General features: G+C 32.8%; 1 protein-coding gene across 1 annotated transcript in view; it reads left to right on the plus strand.

Moving 5' to 3' along the window:
* Positions 1-27,633, plus strand: part of LOC111415991 (cilia and flagella-associated protein 47-like) — a 75,159-nt gene that overhangs the window by 30,079 nt on the left and 17,447 nt on the right. Inside the window, exon 10 of the mRNA XM_023047902.2 lies at positions 14,510-16,056. Within this exon, the coding sequence (XP_022903670.2) occupies positions 14,510-16,056 (1,547 nt within the window). The remainder of the gene's footprint in view (positions 1-14,509; positions 16,057-27,633) is intronic.

Below are 27,633 nucleotides of genomic sequence, written 5' to 3' on the forward strand. Positions count from 1 at the left end.
TGATGATTTATTTATAATGATTGGAGCAGACTCTTGACGAGAAACCCGACTTTGGTAGTCAATTCCGTGAATGGGAGTTACCATAGATTCGAAAGATAATTATCTTGAATATCTATTGCAACAGAAAAGAAAAATACTTACAATAGATGGAAAACTAAAACGAATACTCCGTACAGAATGGGAATTAGGGAATACTGATATATGAATGTTGTCCTATTCTTATAACAGTAATAATCTATTTTTAGGTATAGTGAGTTAGCGGGTTTCTGTGTGGTGATCAATATTGAATAATAATATTTATTTTATCAGACGGGTTCAAACTCTGCTATGGAATATTCCCATAGGAACATGGTTCCCGTGTGCCGGACGGTTTCCAAGGATACCCTGCAAGTCCTCGCTGGGGTCTTACAATTGGACCTTGAAATTACCAGAAGATAGAAAAGAAAAGATGGAAAAAGAAAAATACAATGAGTACAATCCTTGGCATTAAATTAATAGAAATTTGTCAAAAGAGATGGGATAACAGTGAAAAGTGTATAATAACCTACTAATATACACCTGACATAGTTGATAATGCTCCCCCTTGATGAAAAATTAATTACAATATGGAATACTTCCTGTCGAAGCATAGCTCTATAAAGAAAAAGTCGAAAATATTTATTCTGGCCTCTGACATTTAATGTAGATGTGAGGGGAGTGAAACTGTAGACTATATCTTGTGCAAATGTCAAAATTACATCATGCACAGAGAGGAACTAAAACAAACATGTGGTTTAACACTATTAGACAGGCCATGCTAATACGCAAATGCAATACGAAATGCTATATTCACAACTAGAGATGAAAAAAAGTTCGTGATATTAATCAAAATTAAGTCAAATCATACACTGCGTGATGTGGAATTATGTATTTATTTAAGTACGACGGGTTTCACGGCCGTGGCAGCAGTGGGATGTGCAGAATAGATACATTCATTGGCACATGCAAATGATTTGGTGATGATTGCAACAATGGCTAATGAGTTGAAAGGGACGATAAGATCTATGGAGACATGAGGCGAAGGATTTGGAGGTAAATGTTGAAAAATTATAAAATTTTACTATGGCGGGAGATGGCAAACGGAGAAATGAAAGGAGAGAACTTTACGTACTTTTCGAACGAATAGTGGAGTGTGGGTACATATTAGGCAAAAATTAAGAGTTTTAGAAAGGTGAGAAGATTTTTGAGGCAAATATGGAGGAGGGGGGAACGAATATTTAGAAAAGATTTGTGCGGACGGAATATAATAGTTGATGGATTAGTGAGGAGTGTGATAATGTATGGAGCGGAAAGATGGGGGTAAAAGCAACACAAGATGGTGAAGGAGATTTAGTAGAGATATTGGAGGTGGGTCTTGGGCTTGAATAGGAAGACTCCGGGATATACAGGGTGTTTCTATAATTCGTGGCATAATTTTAATCACAAATACACCGAACCAAAAATGTACATTAATATAATGAAAAGCTACATTGAGACAATGAATTGAGTTATGGATTTTCAGCCGATGAACCAATTCATTGTCTCAATGAAGAGTGTTACATTAATTATATGAAATCGATTTACTGTAATGATGAACATTTTTCATGAAATTATAAAGAACTTATTCATGATCTAATGAAACTTTTCATTTGTCGAATGAAAACAAGTCTTTGTCTCAATGAAATGTATTCATTTGCTTAATGACCAATATTCGTTATTTAATGAAAAATTTTAATTGTTTAATGAACAATATTTATTATTTAATGAAAATTTTTCATTGTTTAATGAACATATTTCATTGACGTTTTTCATTAATAGAATGAAACAAATCTTTGACTTAATGAATTATTTTTCTTTATTCAATGAATGAATTCATTAATGTAGTAAAATTGTTTCATTGTACCAATGAAGTGGTCTTCATTAATACAATGTAGGTACTACTGTGTTTTCTGATGTACATATATTAGGGAATAACATGTAGTTCCAAAATTTATCCGTTTCTTATTGTTATCATTATAATTACTTGAATGATTACTATGAGAACAGACCAAAGTTTCAAGACTACATCTATACGAGTCACAAAAAACGCTACTCGACCGTGATAGTTTTTGACAAGGTATAATTTTGTGTGAAATCAGCAGAATAATTTATATACAGCCTGATTCAGAGTAAGCGCCTTATTTTTTTTTAGCCACACTATGGGTACTACTTTCAAAATATTTGGCAGTAATATGTTTTAGGACATTCTCTACACGATGGTGATACCACATTTTCAATTGGACGAATTATTTCAAAATGGCGACTGTCAACTTTTTCTTTTAAATGGAATGCCAAAATTTTTTTTTTATTTTTGAGATCCTAAACACATTCTTTATACGATAGTATTTTGTTTTTTTTTTAAATTCATTTCTTTCCCCATCAAAAAGCACACATTTTAATCTAGTAGCGCGTGAATTTTTTACACTCGATGTTATTTTTGTCCAAATACCAAGTAGTGCTAGACACAAAAGAAACAATTAAACTTTATTTTGTAATAAACATCTACTTATTTATATATTTGGACAAAAATAACATCGATTGTAAAAATTCATGCGCTACTAGATTAAAATGTTAGGTTGATTTTTGATGGGGAAAGAAATGAATTTTTAAGAAAAACAAAATACTGTCGTAAAAAGAATGTTTTTAGGATCTCAATAATAAAAAAAAAATTTGGCATTCCATTTAAAAAAAAAAGTTGACAGTTGCCATTTTGAAATAATTCGTCCAATTGAAAATCTGGTATCACCATCGTGTAGAGAATGTCTTAAAACATATTACTGCCAAATATTTTGAAAGTAGTACCCATAGTGTGGCTAAAAAAAAATAAGGCGCTTACTCTGAATCAGGCTGTATACTATTATTTTATTGCTCTAATGATTACAAAATTTGAACAAAATAAATCTACATAAAAGTTGCAGTTACATAAAAGCTACAGTCTCTTTTATTCCATTACACTCATCAAATAATTGTTAAAAATTTGTACCTTAGGGTACTTACATGCCGTATTGAGCCTAAAAAAATAAAATTCTAAAAAACTAAAAAACATTTCGCTCTCCTGAGGGAACTCTAAATTCAACAAATACATTATTTTGAAACAAATGTCTAGAGCCCTGATGATGTTTGTACATTTATAACGAATATCGTCAAATTGAATAAATATTTCTTCGATTTCAAAAATACTTTTACCGATACCATATATCGATGGTTGCAGCGACTTTTTGGTTTTTCGAAGATGGTGTATCCGGTCTTCTACTTCACTAAGCCTACCACCAACAAATATTACTGCTTCCTGCGAATCTTTGATGGTGTATCTAGTGGTTGACTTTTTTCCTGTCACATCTTTCCTGACACTTTTGGCTGTGGGCACCAAATAGCCATGTAGCGCCCAAATTAAAGCAGCATTACGTCCATTTGTGAAACCATAAATAATAAAAAACTTGACAATTTTGTTACAAACAAAACGGCAAAATTTTAATTTTACAATAAAGTAAATGGTCTTTGTAACAATTTGACTTACTTTCAGAGATTGTGATGTCAGCAAGCCTCCCAATCAGAACTTTCACTGACTTGTCTTTGACATGGTTTTCTGAGTTTAAAAAAGTATAGACTTTTTGCCAAACTCTGTCCCATCCTTTCAGCAACCCATCGTTGCTATTAAACGCTGATTTGAAATCCATGTCAATCTAAAATCAAATACACTTCAATTTCAAAAAAAAAAAAATAGTTTGCAATTAGTTTAATAGGTAAAGCTACCTATAAACCACTACAAGCTGAAAAAAAAAAAGTTGATAACAAAACGAAAAGCGTTAGATAGCTATTTTTGTCTTACCTGTAGATACTATATATTTTTGGAAAAATACACACTTCTTCACTCAACTATCACTGTTAAAGATGTGACAATGCGACGAGTTAACGTGATTATGGTTATAATATTTTATAGATAGCGCAGTGGTCTGACGATAACGAAATCGCTGACTTTAATTCGCGGACTACAGCGGTGTAGGCTTGTGATTGATGAATGTTATTCATTGATATAAAGAACAATATTTTTAGCAGTTAAAATCACTGCACTGATGACACTTCTTCTTTAATACAATGAAGTCTTTACATTATATCAATGACTAATAGTCGTTAATACCATGTAAAGTTTGATGAACACCTTCATTGTAATTACAAAAAACTTCTTTGAGCCAATGAAAAGTCTTCATTACTACAATGATTATATTTCATTGTGTTAATGAATATGCGTTCATAATATTGATAAACAGGGGTTTTAGTCTATGAACAAATCTTCATTGCGTCAACGAAAAACTTCATTGAGACAATGAAAATCAGTCAACAACCACTGTTCATTGATATTATGAACAACATTTTTTTCAGTGTACTAGCGCAAAAATGATGTCGATTCGTGTAAAAATGTTTGATCTAAATCTATAAATGGTTAAGATATGGGCCTTCAAAGTTAAGAAATCTTTAAACATCTTAAATATTTTCAATATGGTTTGTTTTAGTATAATGTTATCATGAGAAATCGTTTAAGATCACTTTTGAAAATATGCAACCGTGGGATCAATGTGACAGGGGTTTCACAAAGGTTCCAACTGATTCTGAAAGCCTATTTCTTTTTAAAATAATTTTCACTCTTAGAAATTTTAGATTAGACTCATCGTTTTCGAGTTATTCGCAAAAATATACAACCTAGATTTTAAAATATTTTCATTAATCGTAGGTATCTATACAAATTGTAAGTAAAGCAATAAAGCAACTATTAAAATTATTATTATTGGTTATGTCCATTTCACCGTGAAGGGTAATAGTAAATTGAAAAATTTGTTTTCGTATACTTCGGTGATTTTTATTTATTTATTTATTTTCAAAATTGGAATTGAAATTGACATTGGATATCTATAGGAAACCAACCGAAACTCCTTTCGTGACTTTTCACAAAAAATTTCAAGCTTCCGTGCTATGTACACAAAGCCATGACATCGGAACATTCTTCAGAAAAATTTGGAAAGCAAATCCACATCATGCAACAAATTTCACACAAAAACGGTTACCCACAACATATGGACTAACTATGTTATATAAATAAACTAACAACAAAAATACAAAGGAAACATAATTTGAAACACATCACGATATTCGGCCAAGAAGAAGAAATATCCAGTTAGTAGTAGTTAGTAGTTGTAGATTATCTTTTACATAATCTACAAAAGAGCTATCTAATTGAGCTTCTGAAATCATACGAGATTAACAAATTTATAAATAATAATCCAATATCATTAATTTAAATGAACAAATTATATCTACCCATGTAAACTCCACTTTATTCGTGTCTAAAATTTCCAAACAGGGATAAACATAAGAATTTGATCATTTCAAGGCCTTTTGTATGTTTTTTATGTTTCTGTGTGGTTTGTGCGTTCGTTTGAATTTATATTTATTCAACATTTTAGTGATATTTAATTTTTAATCTGGTAACTTTATTCTGATTTTCATTCATGTAACCTGTTAAAATTTTAAAACGTGTTTTCACTTAACCTCAACCATACAAAGTTTTTTAACATGTTGACTGTGTTGTTTAGCGTGTTACGATTTTAATATTTAATGTTAATTTTGCTTCTAACGTCTGATGTAATATCGTTTAATTGAAAATTTTGACGTAAGTTTATAATTTTAATATACCTCCGTAATATACCATATACAGTGTGACCCGTTTGAAAGCGGAACACCCTCGTAAAATTTGTATTTATTATCCGATTTCGATAATTTTTTTTTTAATTGTAGAGTGTAAAAAACTGTACCTTACGACAAAGAGTGGTATTTTTTTTAAAAAAACCAAGGCCTACTATTTCACTTTTTAGGTGCTAAAAATGAAGAAATCATATTAGGAAATTTTTTACAAAAAATCTGAGTACACCACTGCATTAAGCACCTTTTGAAATGGGCATATACCAAATTTCATCAAAAATGGTTACAAATTAACACAGTTACAGATAATTGAAAAATACAATATTTTATGAATTTATTTGATCAGATGGAGTAAACCATGACAAAAAAGGAAATAAAATACAGCCAATAATACAAAAACTATTTACATTTGTAACCATGGAAATAAAAAAATAGTTATCTAGTAAACCATGGAAATAAAAAAAAAGAATTGAATTCTATGAAAGTGATTTAAAGCATTACTTCTGTCAGTTTTGTGCTTATAAAAATTTTATAAAAAGTGTGCAATTTAGTGGTGTAATTATGGAACGACTAAGTGTTAGACACAAAGTTGAAATTGTACGCCTTGTTGGCGATAATATTCTTTCGAAAAGAAAAGCGGCTATAGAATTTAATAACAGGCATCCAGATATGCCTCCGGTTAGTGCTAGCACCGTTCACCGGGTAAATAAGGTATTCAACGATACAGGCAGTGTATCAAAACAAATTCTAAAAGTTCAAAATCCACGTCGGGAAATTAGAAATAATAATCAAATAGTGGAATATTTTCATAATAACCCTCATTCGAGTTTGAGAACGGCTGCCATAGATTTAAATATTCCAAGAGAATGTATTAGAAGGTGCCTTACAAAAAATAAAATTAAACCCTATAAACCAAAATTTCTACACACTCTTGAACCAAGAGACGAAGAGAGAAGACTAGAATTCTGTTTATGGGCTCAAGGTGAATACTTGGAAAACAGAAACTTTTTAAGGGAAATTTTGTTTAGCGATGAGGCCACGTTTACAACAAATGGCGTGGTGTCATCGCAAAATTCAAGGTATTGGTGCACAGAAAATCCAGAGTGGATCATCAACGCAAGGCGACAGTATTCGCATAAAATAAATGTGTGGTGCGGAATACTTGACAACAAAATTATTGGTCCATTTTTCTTTGAGGGCAATTTAAATTCAACAAAATTTTTGTATTTCTTAAGAAATGAGTTTTCGAATGCGCTAAACAATTTACCACCTCTGGTATGTGCGAATATAAAATTTCAATTAGATGGGTCTCCCGTGCATAACGCAGTAGTGGTAAAGCGTTGGTTAAATGAAAATTTTGAAAATCGATGGATAGGAAGAAATAGTCATCTTATTGAATGGCCGCCAAGATCTCCTGATTTGACACCACTCGACTTTTTTCTTTGGGGAATCCTTAAACAGAAAGTTTACAGGTCAAGGACACAGTCGCTAGATGAACTGCGTGCTAGAATAGTTCAGGCATGTGCAGACATTACCCCAGAGCAACTGAGAAATGTAACAATGAATGCACGAAGAAGGTACAATAAATGTATCGAACTTAACGGTGGATTGGTGGAAGCAACAGACATTTAACTAGTTTTTATTTTCTATTAATACCTTGAATGTTGTTTTTTTCTTCAATTTCTTGAATTTCTGTTAAATATTGTTAAATAGTTTTGTATTATTCTCTGTATTTTATTTCCTTTTTTGTCATGGTTTACTCCATCTGATCAAATAAATTTATAAAATATTGTATTTTTCAATTATCTGTAACGGTGTTGATTTGTAACCATTTTTGATGAGATTTGGTATATGCCCATTTCAAAAGGCGCTTAATGCAGTGGTGTACTCAGATTTTTTGTAAAAAATTTCCTAATATGATTTCTTTATTTTTAGCACCTAAAAAGTGAAATAGTAGGCCTTGTTTTTTTAAGAAAAATATCACTCTTTGTCCCAAGATACAGTTTTTTACGCTCTACAATTAAAAAAAAAATTATCGAAATCGGATAATAAATACAAATTTTACGAGGGTGTTCCGCTTTCAAACGGGTCACACTGTATGTAACTTTATTGTTACTAACGTTCAAAAATTTGTTTTCTAATGTAATATCAGAAGTCAGTTCGTATACCCAAACTAGAAGAAAACATTTTGGATTTTTTGGCAGATCATAGCATTGGTAGTACTGTTGATATTAATAATTTCGGACATTTCGGAATATCCAAAAGTACTGCTTGGCGTGTGCCACACGAACAGCAATTGTATCCATACCACTTGTCAACAATACAAGAATTAAAAATTGCTGATCATCCGTTGCGAGTACAGTTTTGCTAGACTATTGATGCTGCATTTTTAGAAAAAATACTTTTCACAGATGACCATTAATTTGAGAAATCCTCATAATTGGACTGACGAAAATCCAGATTTTACACTACGTTGGGTAATGATTTGACAGATTGCGAATAACTCGAAAACGATGCGCCTAATCAAAAATCTCTAAATATGTTAGAAAATTTAAGGGTTTACGACAAAATAAAAATGTTTTAAGGAAATAACCTCTGTGGACATCCCCTGTATAGCATTGAAACCGGGTATTTTCAAAAGTGATCTTAAACGATTTCTTATGATAACATTGCACTGTTTGCGAAATTTAATCTCTCTAAGACAAACCATGTTGAAAATATTTAAGGATTTTGAAGAATATTAACCATTTATAGCTTTAGACCAAAAATTGTTATAATAATAATAATAAGTTTATTGTGTTATATGCCAGGGCTTACACTCGTCATATATAATTTAATACAATAAGTAAATTCACAATCAACAATCAAATCTCAATTACAATCCTGTCTTTCAGATATTCCTCAACTGAATAGAACGCATACCTCAACGAAAACGCTCTTATGACATTTTAAAATTTATTTTGTTGCAAAGATCTAATGCCCATGGGCAATTATTAAATAAGATTTGTGCAATATATATGTGACTTTTTTGTGTTCTACTCAGTCGACAAAAATCAACGTAAATGTTTTCACGGTTTCTGGTCCCATAACTATGCACGTCTGCATGCGTGCTGTAATTGTCTTTGTTATGGTAACAGTACAGAAGACACTCAAGTATAAACAAAGATGATAGTGTCAAAATATCAAGTTGTCTGAAAGCGTGTCGGCAGTCATCTGTATAGTTGAGTTTAGCAATGATCCTCACCGCCTTGCGCTGCAAGCCAAATATATGGCCACTAGCTGGACTACCACCCCTAGCAATGACACAATAATTCAAAATTGAGTGAATGAGCGCGAAATAAGAGGTTCTGGCCACCTCAGCCGACACAGAATTCGCAATTTTCCTACCAATAACCACCGTATGAGCCTCAAAATTCAAGTCGGCAGGACTCACTGTTATCCCCAGTAATTTAGTAGAGGATAGCTCATTTAAATTTATATAATTTTGTCTAACGACTGAACAATGATTGGACCGTTTTGTCTTTATTTAAACACAATTCGTTGGCAATACACCATTCGTTTGCCGCGGTTAGCAGTCGATCTAATTCATCATCATTTTTGCGCTAGTATTTGTGATTAAAATTATGTAACGACTTACAGAAACATCGTGTATAGCCGGCGAAATACATCATAGCATAATTTTCTAACATTGGTTGTATTAAAAATTCTTCCTCACTGTCGGTCGCTAATTTTTACCAAGGATGCACTTTCGGATGTAGAGGTGTTTGATTCTTGTATCAATGTTGCTTCCACATTTAATACAGTTTTTGAGCTGGTAACGTTATAACGATTTTTTGAATACCCCACGCGTTGTCTCTATAGAAAATTGATTCTCCAAACTATCTTTGCTTAATTTTCCAGTCTGGAGTTAATGACAACCCTTTTCCTATTGCTTCGTATATAATTTTATGACAGCGTTTATTGTAAGAAGTAACTCATCAAAACATGGAGGGCTTTCAAATTTACCCCTTTTTGAAATTTTATCGATATCTTCAATATTATTTATCTAAACAGGATTTAGTATTTGACGTAAAAAAGTTACCAGGCCCTAGTTACATGTTAACCCTCGTAACATGGTTGAGTTTGATCTATGACGAATCAGAAAAAACACTTAACTAATATTTTTGAATGCACTAGAAGTATATTTAACGCCATCAAAATCGATAGGGTGGTTTTTAAATAAACCCGAAAAAATAAGGGTGTTCGCCGCTTTTCATGCTGTGGTATACGTACCCCAACTAGCAATTTCTTATTTTATTAAAGCTGTAAAAAGCGTTTTGTAAAGTATGTAGAATAGGTACAAATATAACTTCAGTTTTATACTTTATGGTTACAAGTTTACATTTTATATTATTTACTGGGCAGGTTTTGATGTACGATGAATCAGTAGAAATTGATTTAAAAATATTTAGGTAAGATGATTTGATAGGTCTCTCAAAACAATCTTTCAAGTCACGAATGACATTACCTCTTATAATTATTTTCCCATCTACTAGTAAGGCACATTTCATAGCTACAATATTATTATCAAAGTCTAAGAACCATTTATCATGCTTTCTTGTGGATAAAAAATACCCATTAAATACAATTTTAGTAAAGAATCCTTCTTCACTTTTTTCTTTGAGTATTGAAAAAGTTAAATTTTTGTTACTTCACTCATACGTTTCGCTACTTGTGCCAATGGCAAATTTCTTAACAAGTTCTTCTTTTCGTTTCTTAACAAGTTCTTGATTAAATATAATCTATTTTCAAAAGGATAAGCATTAAAAGAAGGCAAAGATCCGAATATTCGCACTTCATCGACTAAATGTGTGAGATTGTGTACATTGCTGGTAATAAAATCTTCTCCATAGATATCCGCATAGTCGTCTACAAAACTTTCAAGTAGCGTTTGAGCTAACCGCAGAAAACATTTGTAGATATTACATGAGCAAATAGTTATTGCACAAAATAATTTCAAAAAATGTTCGTATATATCTAAAGATTTAGTATCACTATTCCAAGATAATGCAAAAATGTGTGATACTATGTACCCTTCCAGTGACATAAAACGTCTAAACCATGAACAGCTCTATGAACTTCAGAAGGCATTTTACAGTTCTGCAGGAAATTTGAAACAGAGCTAATTTTCCTTGCAGACCATTTACTTCTATAGTTGCCAAAACTACCATCTCTCCAACCCAATAAACACTTCTTTATTATACCTAAATCAATTAAATGAAGAGAATCACTAATTGGAAAGTCTTTAATCATATCTATATCTAGTGAGGTTAATGGAGTCTCTTGCTTGTGATGTGAACCATATGCTTTTTTGCGAAAAGCAGCATCTGTTCTTTTCTTGCATCCTGATCCTGGAAAATAGACAGTATGAGATATATAAGAATATTCACCTATTGTGGTACATTTAAGGCATCCTTGTTTGCTATTAAAGTTTGCAACACCTGCAGAAAAACATATTTTATCATAAAAAAGTAAATTGTTATGGTATTTTTTTAGAAATATTTAGAATATTTCAGTCTTACCTTTCACAAAAGCTCTAGCAGGCGAATCGCATATAAAGCATCTTAATTTCACTATAACTTTCTTATTATCGATTATTAAACCTTTTGATAATATTACCTTTGCTTCTTTTGTAAAAGGTTGTAAATAAGCCGACAAATCAGCGGGTTTTCCTTTGCCACAATAAATACCAATGATCATTGGTCGCACTTCAGGCAATTCATGAGTATTGAACAATATCGACCAAAATTCAATTCTACTACTTTTGTATATAGGCAATCCATCTATATTAATATTTACAGAAATATAAGCTGGAGGGTCTGACACTTGGGAAACAATTTGCTTTAATGCACATTCAAAACCATTATGCCAATCATGCCCATTCCCTACTTTTATCATCGTAATAGTTGGATAAGTTTTTAACAAAGTTCTGGAATCTTGAGGAAGTACAATTGTAAAATTCTGATTTAAGATATGAAAAAGGTCTCTTAGTGCTAAGTGAGATATGCGATGTTGAACTGCCCATTTTCTTATATCACTTCTAAATGTTACCTTTTTATTGAGCTCTAATGTTTCTAAATCATTGTTATCCTTAGATTGTAGTTCAACTAACAAACTTTCGGTTGCCTTTTCGTAATCACTGCATCCTTTTAGACTCGGTGAATCATTCTGTACTGTAGCGACCTTTATTTGTGGTTTACAATGAGTTGTTGTATTTAATTGTGTCCCTGAATTTTCAATTAATATCCTTTTAGGATTTTCCCCTCAATAGCACTTTTTAACTTTTTTGCGAAATGCACCACTTCTTTTAATTTTCTTCCATCGACTTAGTAAATCTGACATCTTCTTAAACGTTCGTGTGTACTTAAATTGACAACGTCCCACACGGTCAATATTAATTTAAAGCCTTTCTATTTCGTAGTAGGATCTATCATAACTTGTTTGTGTTAATACAGATCATTCTTCTTTTTTGGAGCTATATAAAAGCTTTAACCACCGACAAAATATCACTGTAACATAACTATTTTATATCGCACTTTTCAAACGCAATGTAAACTCCTTGAGCTAAAGTTAACTCGCTAAGTAATTGTTCTACTTCGCTTCCAAAATCATCAATCGACTTTTCTAATTGCCAAATTTGGTGAAGTTGGTTTGAGAGAACGGCTGCTGATTTCTGAGTGATGAAATTAATTCTAATATCTTTAGCAAGTGCCTCCAAAGAATCATAACTTTTATTGAGTCCTATTTTTGCGTTTTCTGAAAGACGCGTTTTCAATACGAATTTAATTAAAAAATTTGTATCATTGAATCAATTAACGCTTTAGTGGTATTTTCTTCTCCATTCATAACTGGAAGAAGGCTACCAGCAGTTTTTAAACAAAATGATTCTCCCATATTGGTTTCAATATTTTCTAACCTATCGTTAAGAATTTTTCTAATTTCCTCAAGTAATAATTCTATTGCTTTATTATAATTCTTAATTTCAGAAACTATCTTTTCAGTCTATCTTTTGAACATCCTTTATAGCTAAACATTTTAAATTATCTAACCTTGAACTAAAACCAGCTACTTGACTAATTCAACGATTTATTAACTCTATATCATTACGCTTATCTTGATTATCTTTAATTTTATTAACTTTAAATGCCTTAACTTCATGTAATAAATTCTTAATTTCTTTTAAAATATCCATAAAATAATAAACAATAGTACTGACCGTTACAAAGACCACTCGGCACCTAAATTCACGAGTTAATCTGTACGAACGTTGAGTTCCATTAGTTCCTGGCTCCTGGTGATCTCTCTTCGAATTTTTTTCTCCATCCTCTTGTTGCATTTTATCCACACAAAACGACCAATTATAATGATGAGCAGCAATCCCACAAGGAAAACTCCTATTTCCCACATTGTAAATGTTGTCCCAAGGGTTGTGGTCGTGGTACCTCCGCTTACTGTTTCGTTGACTTTTTATCCTAATATGTTTTTTTTTTCTAATGCCAATTTATAATTGAACTGGTAGGGTCGCCATGTAATGTTTAAGCTCTTCTTTTCATTTCTGTATGATTTCTTTATGGGTTGGAGTGTAATTTATTTAAAATAACTTTTTTCTTTACTTTCTTTATTTAATCTTACGACGACTACATTACAGTTCTAAGTTTAACTTACTTCTAATTACCAATATAACAATCACAATTTATTTGTTGAATTGGCGAATATCGCACTCCTCGCACAAGTATGCCTACTCGTGCGTTTTTTTGAGTTTATTGACTTGATTAATTATTGTGCAATATTCGCCAACTACAAATACTTTACTTTCCATTACAGTTTCTATCATCTAATCTGTACTGTTTATACAAGGTATCCCTAACATTTATAGATCTTACTACTCCGTCCGTAATCCAAGGCTTACGCTTCCTATTTTTGGCAGGAATTCTCTTTCTGAAAGAAGCACCGTCCCTGTGATTAGTTATTTTGTCACTATAAATTTAATTGTATCATCAATATTCAAAGGAAGATTTGTGAAATCTTGTGAACCCATAGTGCTAATAAACTTGTTATAATTAATTATGTTCCTGTACCTATTAGTTTCAATATTCTGATTACTATCACAACTATCAGGGAAATTCAGCTGTAAAAACACAGGACAGTGGTCTGTAATTTTTGAATGCGATATTATTGATAGAAAATTTTCCCGAGGGAGAGAAGTTTTAACTAAGATGTGATCAATGAAAGACTAAGACACTAAGATGTGATAGATGAAAGCTTATTAAAAATGAATCTCAGATTCAATTTACCAAATTTTAATAGCACTTTTCGTTATCGAAATATATGCAAAAATGTACATTCCTCAAACTTTCAACCCCTAAAACTCGGCACAGGGGCTTTTACCGCACGTGTAAAAAAATACTTAAGCCTTATTTTGGTTCATTCTATGCCTGTACCAAATTTCACCAAAATTGGCGTACCACTGTTGTGTTACTTCCCTTGTAAGGTCTCATTTGCAAAGGTACTGGAGATAATGAAGATAAGTACAGCTTCCTTCTTTCTATTATTCTTCTATCTGATTTTATTTTTTCAATTGGCCCTTTCTTTGAAAAAGCAAGCTATATAAACAAGGCTGTTAGGCTATGATTGACATTTTAATAAGTCAAAACTAGTTTCCAATAACTTAATGAATTGAAAAATTTTTGAAACTAAAATGTATATTTTTTTATTTCAGATCGCTAATAATGCCGATTATATATTTAAACTGAAAATTGAAAACAAAAATAATATTCCTGTAAGAATTTTATTAAAATCCGATAAATTTTCTTTGGTATTTTCTGAGGGATCACGTCATAATATAGATCCTTGTCAAGAAGCCATAATAACAATGTGTTATAAAACGGCTTACGTCGGCTACTACTCAACTAATCTCTACGTTATAGTAAACGAAAGCGCAGCACATGCTGTACCGATTATAACAGAAGTGGTTGCAAACGTTCTACAAATGAGTAAAAAATGTATTACGTTTACCAATAGAAATCTACAGGAATATGTCGAATTAACGAACATTTTGAATATACCGATACCGTTTTCTTGGGTGTGTATCGACCATAATTTTGGCGTTGAACCTGGTGTGGGAATGGTTGCACCAAAATCCAAACTTACATGCACTTGTCGATATTTTACTACAATATCCGGGCCAAATGAAACTGAAGGTCAATTATATTGTGGAGAAACCATGCGTCAAAAATTAAAATTTGAGTCGCAAATAACTTTACAAAATATTTCTGTTTTGGATAGAGAAATTGATTTTGGCGAGATACCCTTAAATGAGCCAGTTCTGAAATCAATTCTATTAAAAAATACCGAAATTATACCATTATCTTTCTTGGTTGAAGACTGTGAAAACTGTGTTGGATTAACTATATACCCTTTGAATGGCGTTTTACGACCAGCATGTGTTACAAATGTGTATGTAACTGCAAAAGTTCCCACTTGTGTGAAATTTAAATATAATTTAAGAATTTGTACAGTGGGAGCTGGTTACGTTGAAGTGTTGATAAAAGGAATCGTAATATATCCGAATGTGATTATTACACCAAATATAATAAATTTTCCTAAAATACCAGCAAGCACAACATCAAAAATTCAGTTTACGGTTAAAAACGATAGTTCAGCTTTGATTAGAGTCAACTTTAATTTAAATGAATATGAAGAATTTGATATTACGAATTCGGATGATTTATATAAATTTAAATTCGTTCAAGAAATAACTTTACATTCTCAAGAAACTAAAACTTTATTCTTAAATTTCCATCCATCTGGAATTCAACGAACAACATTTTATATTCCTCTTATTATTAATAACATACTTGGGCCACCAATTCTCTTGGATACAATTTCAACAAAAGTAAAGTATCATCTTACGGCGACGTTGGATGATTGTGTATATATTAAGACACCGGATTATATGCCGTGCGTAAAAATTCAAACACTCGTAACATCGCCGAAAGTAATTTTTTCGAAGACTGCTATTGAAATGTTGTGTACTTGTAATAATCCTCACGATGAATATATATTAAGTATTAAGAATAAGCAATCTGAAAAGGAGGGTATCTGTATTAGAATTGATAATTTAAAATATCCCGTTTATATGACGTATGAATCTGGAGCTGAAGTTGTTAAAACGAAATGCGCATATGCTACAACTTTGGACCCGGATGAGGAGACTCGGTTTCGAATTATCTTTAAACCGAATCAGGAGGATTTTGGAGAGTTTAGGTAAATTTTTAACTTTTTGCTTATTAATTTATTTTAATGTCTTGATATTTTTTAATTTTATTTAATTATGAATAGGGTAACCAAAAATATGTTCCAAAAATATTAGTTTAAGCGCTTAAATAGTGCGATAAGAATCAAAATATGATCTATAAAAGTACCTCAATTCCTCTTTGGCTACTCCTCTTCACCATATTTTAACTCGCAGAAGCTCGTGTTGAGAGTTCTCTTTGGTTGTCTACCTTCTTCCATCCTACTACATGTTAGTAGCTAATGCAACCTTTGAAGTCTAATGAACTGTATGAACTTTCCATGTATTGTTTTCTTTGATCGGCCCCTGTATTATTCTTAATACTATCCTTTCAAATATGTTTACCATCGGTGCTAAAAGTCATTTGTTTTGTTTGCGATTTTTTTTCAAAAACTATCTGTAATCATACCTTCTTTTTGATAATTAAGCAGAGGTGGCTTGCGGCCGAGGCGTTGCGATATGAGAATCAGTTTGAGGTAGATATGATAATCACTGAGCCCGAGGCTTTTTTTGTCAAAAGTGAATTTCACCTGATGAAGTTGAGGTCACTTGCGGCCGAGGTGCTGCAATATGATAATCAGTATCAGATTGATATAATCTTAAGTGCTGAACCTCGACCACAAGCGACCTCGGCTTAATCAGTCAGAAGATCTACAAGTTCCTGTGTTATGTATTCTTATTCTAAAATATTTAGGCTAATAAAAAATTTAACTGAAAGTGTTTTGATTCATGAGTTTTAACTGTACAGGATGTCCCACGTAAGCAGTAAAGTACATAAATGGCATTAAGGGACCGAGATACGCAGTTCTCCCTTAGACAAAAGTTGTAGGAAATTTAGCACAATATAAACGGAAAATATTTTTATACATACAGGCTGTTCCATAACTGAAATAAACATGTTATTTTAAATGGAATGGTACAGTTTTTATTACGTATTCTGATTCTACACACAAAGCTATGTTGACCAATAAGACACGTTGACTCCTAGCGCTTTTAGTTTTTGAGTTATTTTAATTAGAAGCTTTTTTTAGCAGTTAACACTGTGCTCTTCAAATCTGAATTTCTTAGCGACTGATCGAGCTAGAAAGTTAAAATTTGTGACAGTTGCTGTTTGGATTATACAAAGAATCTTGTTCATTTTTTCCTTAGTAGGCCATGAAATAAGACGATAAATAATTCTCAACCAAACTTCATTTATAAGTGTTCAAATATCAGCCCTCTGTGCTTTATGCATAGATGAAGTCGATTTACGAATTCGGCTTGCACATTATCTAGTGTTTCAGTAGAGATATTTCTAAAGCTTCACCGTATTCTATTCTTTATATCTTCTTTCGTCGTTGGAATATTAGCGTGCCACTTGGGTTTTGACATATCCCCAAAGGAAGAAGTCGTGTGGAGTTAGATTAGGCGATCTTGTTGGCCACGATATTGGACCTGCACGACCAATCCAATTTCTTCCATATCCAACACTTAAAAAGTTTTAAAAACATCCCTGAAATAATATGCAGGTACCCCGTCGTCGTGTTGAAATATAATTTTTTGTCTAGTTTCTAAATCTACATCTTCTAGCAACTCTTCTTCTAAAAATATTTTGTAAATTTGTCCCGTCAGTATACCTAATTATTTTACGGTTAAATATTCCGCAACAAACATTTAACGACCATACATTATTTACGCTCCTTAGCCATAGAGGATTGCATAATAATACATATTACATATGTCGGTTTATTAACCCGTTGCTTTTAAAAGTAGCTTCATCACTAAATAGAATTGATGATATGAAATGAGGGTTTTCAATTAATTCATCTAAAGTTGTCAGAAAGCTACTCTGTTAGCAAAATCGTCTCCATGAAGTTCTTGGTGGAAATTCAAATTAGTGAGCTTTTACTTCTACTTAATAATAACTTTATTGACGATAATATCATTTATTCACATGATGATTTTCGTAGGTCAGATACATACAATAATAATAATAACAACATCAACAGACATTTCGTGTTTTTTCATCACATTTGTCAATAAACACATTTCACTAAAATTAAATGAAACTAACATTAAACATGTTGGACGACAAATTTTCCCCAAGATAGTCGGAGGTCGAATAGTAAGGCTTCTCGAGCAGAAATCGTTTTGTCACGATCTTGAGACGCTCAACAGGTAACAGTACAGTCTCACGCGGTAGTACATTGACAATTTTAACGGCAATGCCATCAATATTCTTTTGACCCTTGTATAGTCTACTGAATTTAGGGTATTAAGTGAGATTTATTTCTAGTTTCATAGCTGTGCATGTCGCTATGTGTCATAAATTTATCCGCATTGTCTCGTACATATATGAGACACTCGTAAATGTAGAAAAGAACAACAGAGTTGATATACTTAGTTCCACAAATGATCGGCGACAGTCTTCTTTATACCTTTTGTTATTTAATATCCTAATAGCTCTCCTCTGTAACCTAAAGACTCTCTCAAAACTAGCTGCACAGCCCAAGACTACAAGAACGTAGGCTGTCTTCAAAACACGTCTCGAAACACTCGCACTCAAAAGGCGAAGAAAGTAAATGTTGGAACCAAGCTTTTTGCAAATGTAAAAAATGTAATGGTCCCAACACAGTTTTGAGTCCAAACCCCAAGAAATTTTACAGGGTTTTGCAATTGAAACTGCAATTGAGCGTGTTATCCGGATACTGCCGTAGCGAGAATATGGAAATATACGTTTTATCGGCTTTTAATTTTTTGCAGTTAAACCACAGTTCGACATCGTTTCTCGCAGCAGCACTTTCTGACACGGCCAAATCATTGATATATATCAAAAACAACAGTGGTCCCAAAATTGAACCTTGAGGCACACCTACCATAATTGCACACCTAGTTGACAGTCTGCCATCACATTTTACCACCTGACCTCTATTTGTTAAGTACGATCTAATTAATTTAACACTACTGTCATCAAAGTTGTATTTTTTTAACAGGTTGACTGCGGAATTGAAAATTGTAGTATTGCACTGTGTGCGTTACCGGTCCCTGAGGACCGTTATCTTCTTTATCTCTCTGTGCGGTACCGGTCCTCGAGGACTAGTAATTACGTTATTGTTTATTTTTACTTAACGCATTTTTAAACATTTAATCAATCTGAATGGAGATATAGTTACTAGATATCAACAACTACCTATGTCTATAACCGCATTAGTCTAACTCAATCCTAAATAAGTTTTTGAAATTTTTGAAATTGTCACAAAATATAAATAAAGGGAACCAGAAGATTAAATAGAGTTTATTAGAAATACATACATAGCAAAAATGTTATTTTTTGTGGCTTATATTGAAACATGATAAACACATTCCTGGTTGTCCAGGGCAATCTTTACAATAACTTGTTACTTTAGTTACCAAATTACTTGCGTCTCTGCTAGAATACGTTTCCCTTAGATTGTTGTAGCAACCTTGACACTGTCTTCTTCTTTTTTTCCCTGGCCCTGATGGCTTTACAAATGTGTGCGAAACTCTTTTCGGTATCTTCTCCCTGGTTTCGTGAGGAGTAAAAACTAACTCTTGCGCAAGTCTTCTTCTAAACTCGGTAATAGACTGTTTTGAAGAACTAATTTTATTATGTATATTCCATGAATTTACAACAAACGTTCCAAATAAAATCTCGAACGCCAGCTTTCTGTACCATTTCAAACTTCGACGTAACACTGAGTGGTATGACGACATTTGGTCGCTCAAATCGACCCCCTTTTTGGCTTTGTTGTATTGAATAACTGCTTTTGGTTTTATGATATCAACACCTTGCCTGGTCCGCTTACGAGTGGGTATACAGGTTGCGGTATGTGTTGGATCTGTGCTCAGCATAAGAACAGGTCGCTTATCCATCCACTTAATAATTCTTAGGGGACCGTTCTGTGCACCATAAATATCACCTTTTTTCATTTTGCTATGGAAACTTTTGGGTATACCTTTTCTGTTTGACCTTAGGGTCCCACAGTATTACATTATGATTGAATAGCGACATTGCTAAACCCAAGCTGGAGTAGAAATTGTCAGCATATAGATAATGTCCACGTTTATCTTCAAGACATTCTAAAAGGTCGTGCACTATTTGTTCAGAATGGCTTAGTTCTGGTGATGTTACGTTTTTGCTGGTATAGGCAATTATATTATTCGTATATCCATCCACGGTACATAATTTGTACAATTTGATTCCGTTTGGATTTCGTTTGGATTCCGGATGTGTTTTGTTCGGAATATATTGTCGAAAACACAGCCTGCCTTGAAAAGGAATCATGCTTTCATCAATAACTATCACACTGCCTGGTGTTAAGACTTGTTTGAAATTTGTATTTGCTGCTTCTAATCGACCTCGTATTTTATACGGGGTGTCCCGCAACGATTGTACAATACTGCATTAGCGTATTCTCTGATCGAAAATAGACAAGAAAAGTCTAATAAACATAGGTCCGAAAATGGACCAATTTCGAGATATTCAAAGTTTTAGTTTCATAAGCTGACCTATTGTAAATATCATTAATTCTAACGATTTAGATGCAGTAATTATATGATTACCATGGTTACGATGGTTAAGATAAAGTTTAATAAATAATAAGTTAATTAATACAGTTCATTAATAATTTAACAAAACAAGTAACAAAGATTGTTTAAGAAAATCGTTCAACCAGCATAAAAACAACGAATATTTAACAAATTGGAAAAGATTCATGTCATAATAAATGTTTAATATGCGCACCATTTACTTCTAAACACAAACGGATACGTTTTCTAAATGAACTTCTAATGCGTTCAAAGATACCAGGAATTTGTTTTACTGTGTCAAATGGTGGCCACGGGACAGGACCTCCTCAGCCAATCCACTTATTGCCAAATCTGTTATTTAAGTATGCTCGAGTAGCGCGTGCATAATGTGCTGGTGCTCCATCGTGCATAAAGTAGCAATCTTCTAGAATTTGTTGAGGTAATTCATCAAATGCCTCTGTAAGGTCATTTTGTAAAAAATGTATGTAGGCATCGGCTGTCAATCTCTTTGGAAGAAAAAATGGACCTAATAACTGATCACCTATAACTCCAGCCCATACATTAACACTGAATCGCCACTGATGACGAGTTTCTAGTATTGCATGGGGATTTTCATCGCTCCAAACGTGCTCATTATGAATATTAAAAATTCCGCTTTGAGTAAATGTTGCTTCATCCGTAAATATGGCCCACCTACAAAAAATCTCTCTTTTTTTGCCATCATTTTCTGTTAGAGCTTGAACAGTGTTGTAATGATAAGGATAAAGCAACTGCTCCCTTAAAATGCTGTGAACGGTTGTTTTGTTAATGTTTTGTTGTGCAGAAATTCTTCTAATGCTGGTTGAGGCATTTTCATCGACTCTTCTCAAAACTGCTTCTTCTAATTCCACCGGCCTTGTGCAATGTCTCTCCGTGGAATGGCTGTGGGTTACGCTTCCCGTTTCTTTTAATCTGAGAAATAGTCTGCTAAAGGTGTGACTATTAGGCAATCGTCTGTTCCTGAACCTTTGCGCGTAATGACGAGCTGCTAACGACGCATTTCCATCAGCTAGCTCGTAACAATACACCATATCCGCCATCTCTTCCTTGGAGTATTTAATAGGAGCCATACTTAATAGTTTTATTAAATTAAATAGTAAAATAATAATTTCGTGAAGTATTATTATTTTTTTTTTGATTAGACAACTTATCGTTATCATAGTAACGACTTAATTATTATAAAAACAAATTTAAATTCATGATGTTAACAATATCAACTTATGAAACTAAATCTTTGAATATCTCGAAAATGGACCATTTTCGGACCTATGTTTATTAGGCTTTTTTTGTTTATTTTTGATCATAGAATACGCTGATGCAGTTTTGTACAATCGTTGCGGGACACCCTGTATAGTCGATCAGTTTTATCAGCAGTGTCGTTATTGCAAAAATGTATGCATCGCATTAACAAGAGAAATCTGTCCCGGGACATAGTGTTAGAAATAAACTCGTTACGGAACATAGAATCCTTTGACCAATAGAGATTAAAAGCAGGAAGAACGTTCAGCCCCATTACCAAGATAATTGAAAAATATCGTCTTATTTCTGCTTCGTCGCAATCAACCCACAGATTTAGTCGAGATTTTGAGGAGTTCGGATTTATCAATATTTGACGTGCATATCTGTTTGTTTCTTCAACAATAGTTTTTACTATATCGTCTGATAAAAATAACTGGTACACGTGTATAGGATTTTTTATCGTAGTGATATCAAAATTTAGTGTAGACGATTCTTGCCTTTGGTACACGTAACCGTTATCTTCAGTTATATTATGCCATTCCTCTTCATTTTGCATACAATTTTTTACTGGTATTTCATCTAAAACGACATTATCATTTTCTGTATATTCCATGCAATTATCTTCGTCGTTGGAGCGGTTTTCATCACTTTCACAGTCTGAAGACGGTGGAACATAGTTTTTGTCAAGAAACTCGGAGTCATCAGTGTCATCAGAATCAAATGCATCAATATCAGAATCATTTTCGTCATCACTAATAGCATCATTTAATGGTTTATTAGCTGTAATGTTTTTCGACGAACTAGGTGTTTCAGACTGGGTAGGATAATCAACGGTATCAACATTTTTTTCCTGTCCAGTAACACACATACTACTTTTGTTCTTATCACTGTTAACCGTTTTTTTGTTAACATTTTCTACCTCGCACTTGGCTAAAACCAAAATTTTCTTTGTACGTGACGACATTCTGTTACACACGAAAGAAGAGCCACTATACAACCCGTTATAACATAACTGTTAATTTAGCAATTAATAGGTCATGCTGTACACAGTCAAATGCCTTACTGAGGTCACAAAAAGTTGCTACAGCATATTCCTCATTCTCATAGGCCTCTATTATATTATATACGAAAGCCACAATGGCCTTGACCGTATTTAGACCCCTTCGAAAACATACTGAGAGTAAGTGAACAAGTTATTCTTCTCAAAATACTAAATAATTTGGTTTGTCAAAGCTTTTTCCATTATTTTCGAGAAAATCGGAAGTAAAGAGATTGGTCTAAAGTTCTCGATATTATTGCTATCTCCCTTTTTGTATATCGGAACAATGAGAGCAACTTTTAAACAATCGGGAAACATACATTCGCCCAATAATAAGTTAATTAATTTACACAGGGGAATTATAAATAGATTTTTGATATGTTTAATTAAGTTAGTAGATAGACCAAAAATGTCTCTAGTAGACTTTGAGTTCAATGAATTTACAATATCCCGCACCTCATTAAAGGACACCTGCACAAAAGAGAAGCAACAATCTGTTACGCTAATTTTATTCAAACTTTCTCTCATCATATCGTCTATCACAACACCACCACCACCATCAACATTACCCTGTATCTGATGTGGAATATTTACAGAAAACTCATTGGCATAGTTAGGATCAAAAACTGCTTCAGTTCTTGGGGATCTGTTAGCTCTTCTGCTATTAATTAAATTCCACATAGCTTTACCAGAAAAATTTGACTCATTGAGACTCTTATCATTAAATTTAATTTTTGCTTCAGTTAACATTTTATTATAGTTATGATGAAGCTTATTTCGATGTATCCTAATAACCTCTGATTTATTACAAGCATATAGGATATCTAGGATATTCAAACGTTCGCGCATATCCGATGAATATAGCCGATGATTTCAATCTATCCACAGATATTTCTTTCTCAGGAAAAACAACGGTGAACGCATATATTATTTTATCCATGAATAATTCAAATTTAGAGGAAGTGAGAAGACTAGCATCCGACACAAAGTCCCAGTCGATATTGGAGACAGCATTATAGAATTTATTTTTACCTATTTGCGTTATGCGCCGTAATGTTATATTTTGATCAACAACATTATTACTACTTAGACTACACTTCATAGATATACTATTGTGATCTGAAAATTGATCACCAATGTTAATGTCAACATTGTGATCGTTAAAATTTATGAATATAATATATTGGGTGCAAATTGGATTGATAATATTATTATCAATACAATTAGCACCCCTGGTCGCACCATCCACCATCTGCAAAAAACCAAAAGTGTCAAAGCAGTCGATCAGCCTATCCGCTTCTCCATCATTCGTGCCAAACCTAACATTAAAATCCCCAGTCACAATTACTCTCCTGTTACTGAACATAGACAGCACATCATCCAAGTAGATCCAGAAAGACATTCAGGCAGCCTTTGGGAGATCGATAAGTATTTAAAATTATAATATCATCTTTATTCAATAAAACACCACTCACTTCAAAGTGTACTTCACGCGACAAACGACTAACAGATTCAAGAGTTTCAAATTTCATTTGTTCATTTATCATTATCACTACTCCACCATGAATATGAATATTTCTACTAAAAGATGAACAAGGGACAAAATTAAGCAACTTGAGCACATCCACTTCATCAGATTTCAACCAACTAACTCTTTGTAAAGCAAAGCACTTGGTACTCTTTGTCGATCAGGTAACCCTCTAAGACATTTAACTTACTATTCAACCCCCGAACATTTGAGTACAATAACTCTAAACTATGATCATTTTTTTTTCTGTTACTTCTTCCACAATGGGGAAAATCTAATCATTACAGCAGATAGTAACAAGATTGTGGTTTCTTACTACATTAAAGTGTTGATTTTCTTGTATCAAGTTTGCTATATAATTAAAAAGTTTTTTTTACCTTTCGAGTTCATGTCGTGTTTTTTCAGTCATGTTTAAAAGCTGATTGCTATCTACAAAACATTTCATACATTTATCAAATTTGCTTAAAAAGGTATACATGTTACAGTTAAAATTATAAATATTTTCGTTTAAGTAGTGTTTGTCCAATAGGGAACAGATAGGTTTGAACAATCATGCAGCCAGTTTAGTTTGGCATAAATATGTGCTGGTACATTACTGTTACCAAGTATGTCATTTGTTCTTGCAATAACAACAACATAATAATTTTTAGTAAAATCAAAACATAATTTCTCAACATTCTCCAATACATTTACAAAATACGCATTTAGCTTACATACAGTAAGAACGTCACAACCATTTTGGTAGAAAGAGACTGGAGTCGCGGCCATGACTGTCAGAAAGCACAAGCACAAGTTTTTGTTAATCGAACACTTAAAAAGTTAATTTTCCTTTCCAAGCTTTCAATCTGGTCATATATGTTGGTCTAGCGATGTGTCGTATACTTACATGCTGATTCTCTTGCAAACTTAATAAAACATTTAGTTCGTTATTCTCTTCTCGAACCGCATACGACTTTTTTCGACGTTATGTCGACACTTCCAATATCTTCAAATCTATGTAGTACATTATCGAAACATCGCCTGCTCGGAATTCGGGCATTTGGATATCTTTCATGATATACGCTTTGAGCAAGAAGAGTATTTCGTTGGCATTCTCCCAAAATAAAAACCATGTTCACAAATTCGTTATTTATGTAATTAATAAAAATATGACATTTGAAATATCGTTTAATTTGTCATCGTTAACTTGTTTTTTTTTAATTTGGATCAAGTCAACGGTTACCACCTGTGAAATTACAAACAATTATGACGGTATCACTTGAAAGCTGTCAAATGTATATATTTCATGGCCTACTAATAGAAAAAATATATAAAATCTGCCATTCTTTACATGATTTTGATTCATTCCGTTATATCAGCTACAACAGATAGGACATGTACTTCAAATTTGTAGAGAATTAAATTCTCTATCTGATAAGCTAATCAAATATGGGGTGTTCCATTTAAAATTTTCGACTTTTTTGCAATTGAGTATGGTAAAACAGTAGTTACATTTTTGAACACACTGTATAAGATAAACCAATGTAGCCAATAGCGATCTATTTAAGGATATCTAAACAGCAACTGTTACAAATTTTAACTTTCAAGCTCGATCAGTCGCTAAGAAATTCAGATTTAAAGGGCCAGTGTTAATTGCCAAAAAAAGTTGTTAATTAAAATAATAGTTAAATAAAAGTTGTTATGAAACACCCTGTAAGTATAAAAATATTTTTCGTCTATAGTGTGACAAATTTCCTACAACTTTTGTCCATGGAAGAACTGCGTATCTCGACTCGTTAATGCCATTCATGTATTTTGTTGCTTACGTGGGACGTGGGAAGACCCCGTTGCTAGGATAGGCAGAACACTGAAAAATAAGGAGAGCTTGCTTACTAAAAAAAAATCGTAACGGCAACATTGTAATGAAACCTCGAAATGGCTTTTTCTGATGAGTTAACCAGGAATAACTTACATTTATTGATAGTTGAAAATGCAATGTCAATAACATTGTATTTTAACATTGTAATAACATTGTATATTGCTGATAAATACGTTAAGTAATAATCGAAATGTTGAATAGACCGACATGTTATTAACCTTTCGCGAGTGTTTGCAAATGCTAGTGCAGCTATTACGCTTTATGTAGAAAAGTTTCTCAGAAGGAATGTTCCAATTAAAAAAAGTTTAAAGTCCTGGAACGACGTTGTCGAGAAACTGGGAATGTGAGACCAAAAATATTAATTCCGGTAGCCCGAGAACAATAAGAACAACTCAGAAAGAGAATATCATTTTAGATTTAGTTGATCAAGATCCAACCATTAGTGTAAAGAATATGGCACGACAAACAAATACGTCTCTGCATCAAGTATTTGGAGGATACTTAAGGAGCAGCAGCTACATCGTTATCACACTACAGAGATGTCCAAGAGCTCTTACTATACCATCTATTGGTTAGAGTGGATTTATGTCAAACGTTAGAAGAAAGGACTACCCTCAATCCAATTTTTTTCAAATGTATCCTTTTTACCGACGAGTAACCCTTTAACATGATAACCCTTCGGCGAGCCCATCTCATAGGATCACGTAACCGGGTGTGCTGCGACACTTCATGCCGCTAAGAGAAAAATGGCAAATTAAGTGATAAAATAAAAATTTTTGATATCAAAACATCCATAATTTCTTCCATTTGATAATGGACAGAATAATTATTGCCATGTACAATGGCAAAATAAGTGAAAAATTAAACATTAACATCACATCATATTAATAACAAAGCATTAAACATTTATTTTTGCAAAAACGTGAAAAATGAAAAACGCGTTAACAAGAAAATCAGTCTTTTTCCATTTGACTTCTTCCACTTTGGCAACAAGTGTCGCAAAAGACAGACTTTTTCGAGTAATTTTTGCAAACAAATTGATGACATGTACTACAAGTAACTGTAGTTTTATTATTTTTATGGGTATTACAAAGTTGGCACCTGACACTTCGATTTTGCTTTACTGCTAAGGGTACATCTGGTATCTCTCGATATTGGGAAAGAAATGCTATCAAATCTTTCGGAAGTGTCTGAATTTTGGCTCGTGCTCTCATATGTTCTTCCATAAGAGTCAACCCTAATTCATTTAAAATTTTCCTTTGCCTAGAGGGTTTCTCTAGTGGCTTTGTATTATTGAATATAATTTCAGAATTTAT

Source organism: Onthophagus taurus, chromosome 6, assembly GCF_036711975.1.
Source record: "Onthophagus taurus isolate NC chromosome 6, IU_Otau_3.0, whole genome shotgun sequence".
Taxonomy (NCBI): Eukaryota; Metazoa; Arthropoda; class Insecta; order Coleoptera; family Scarabaeidae; genus Onthophagus; species Onthophagus taurus.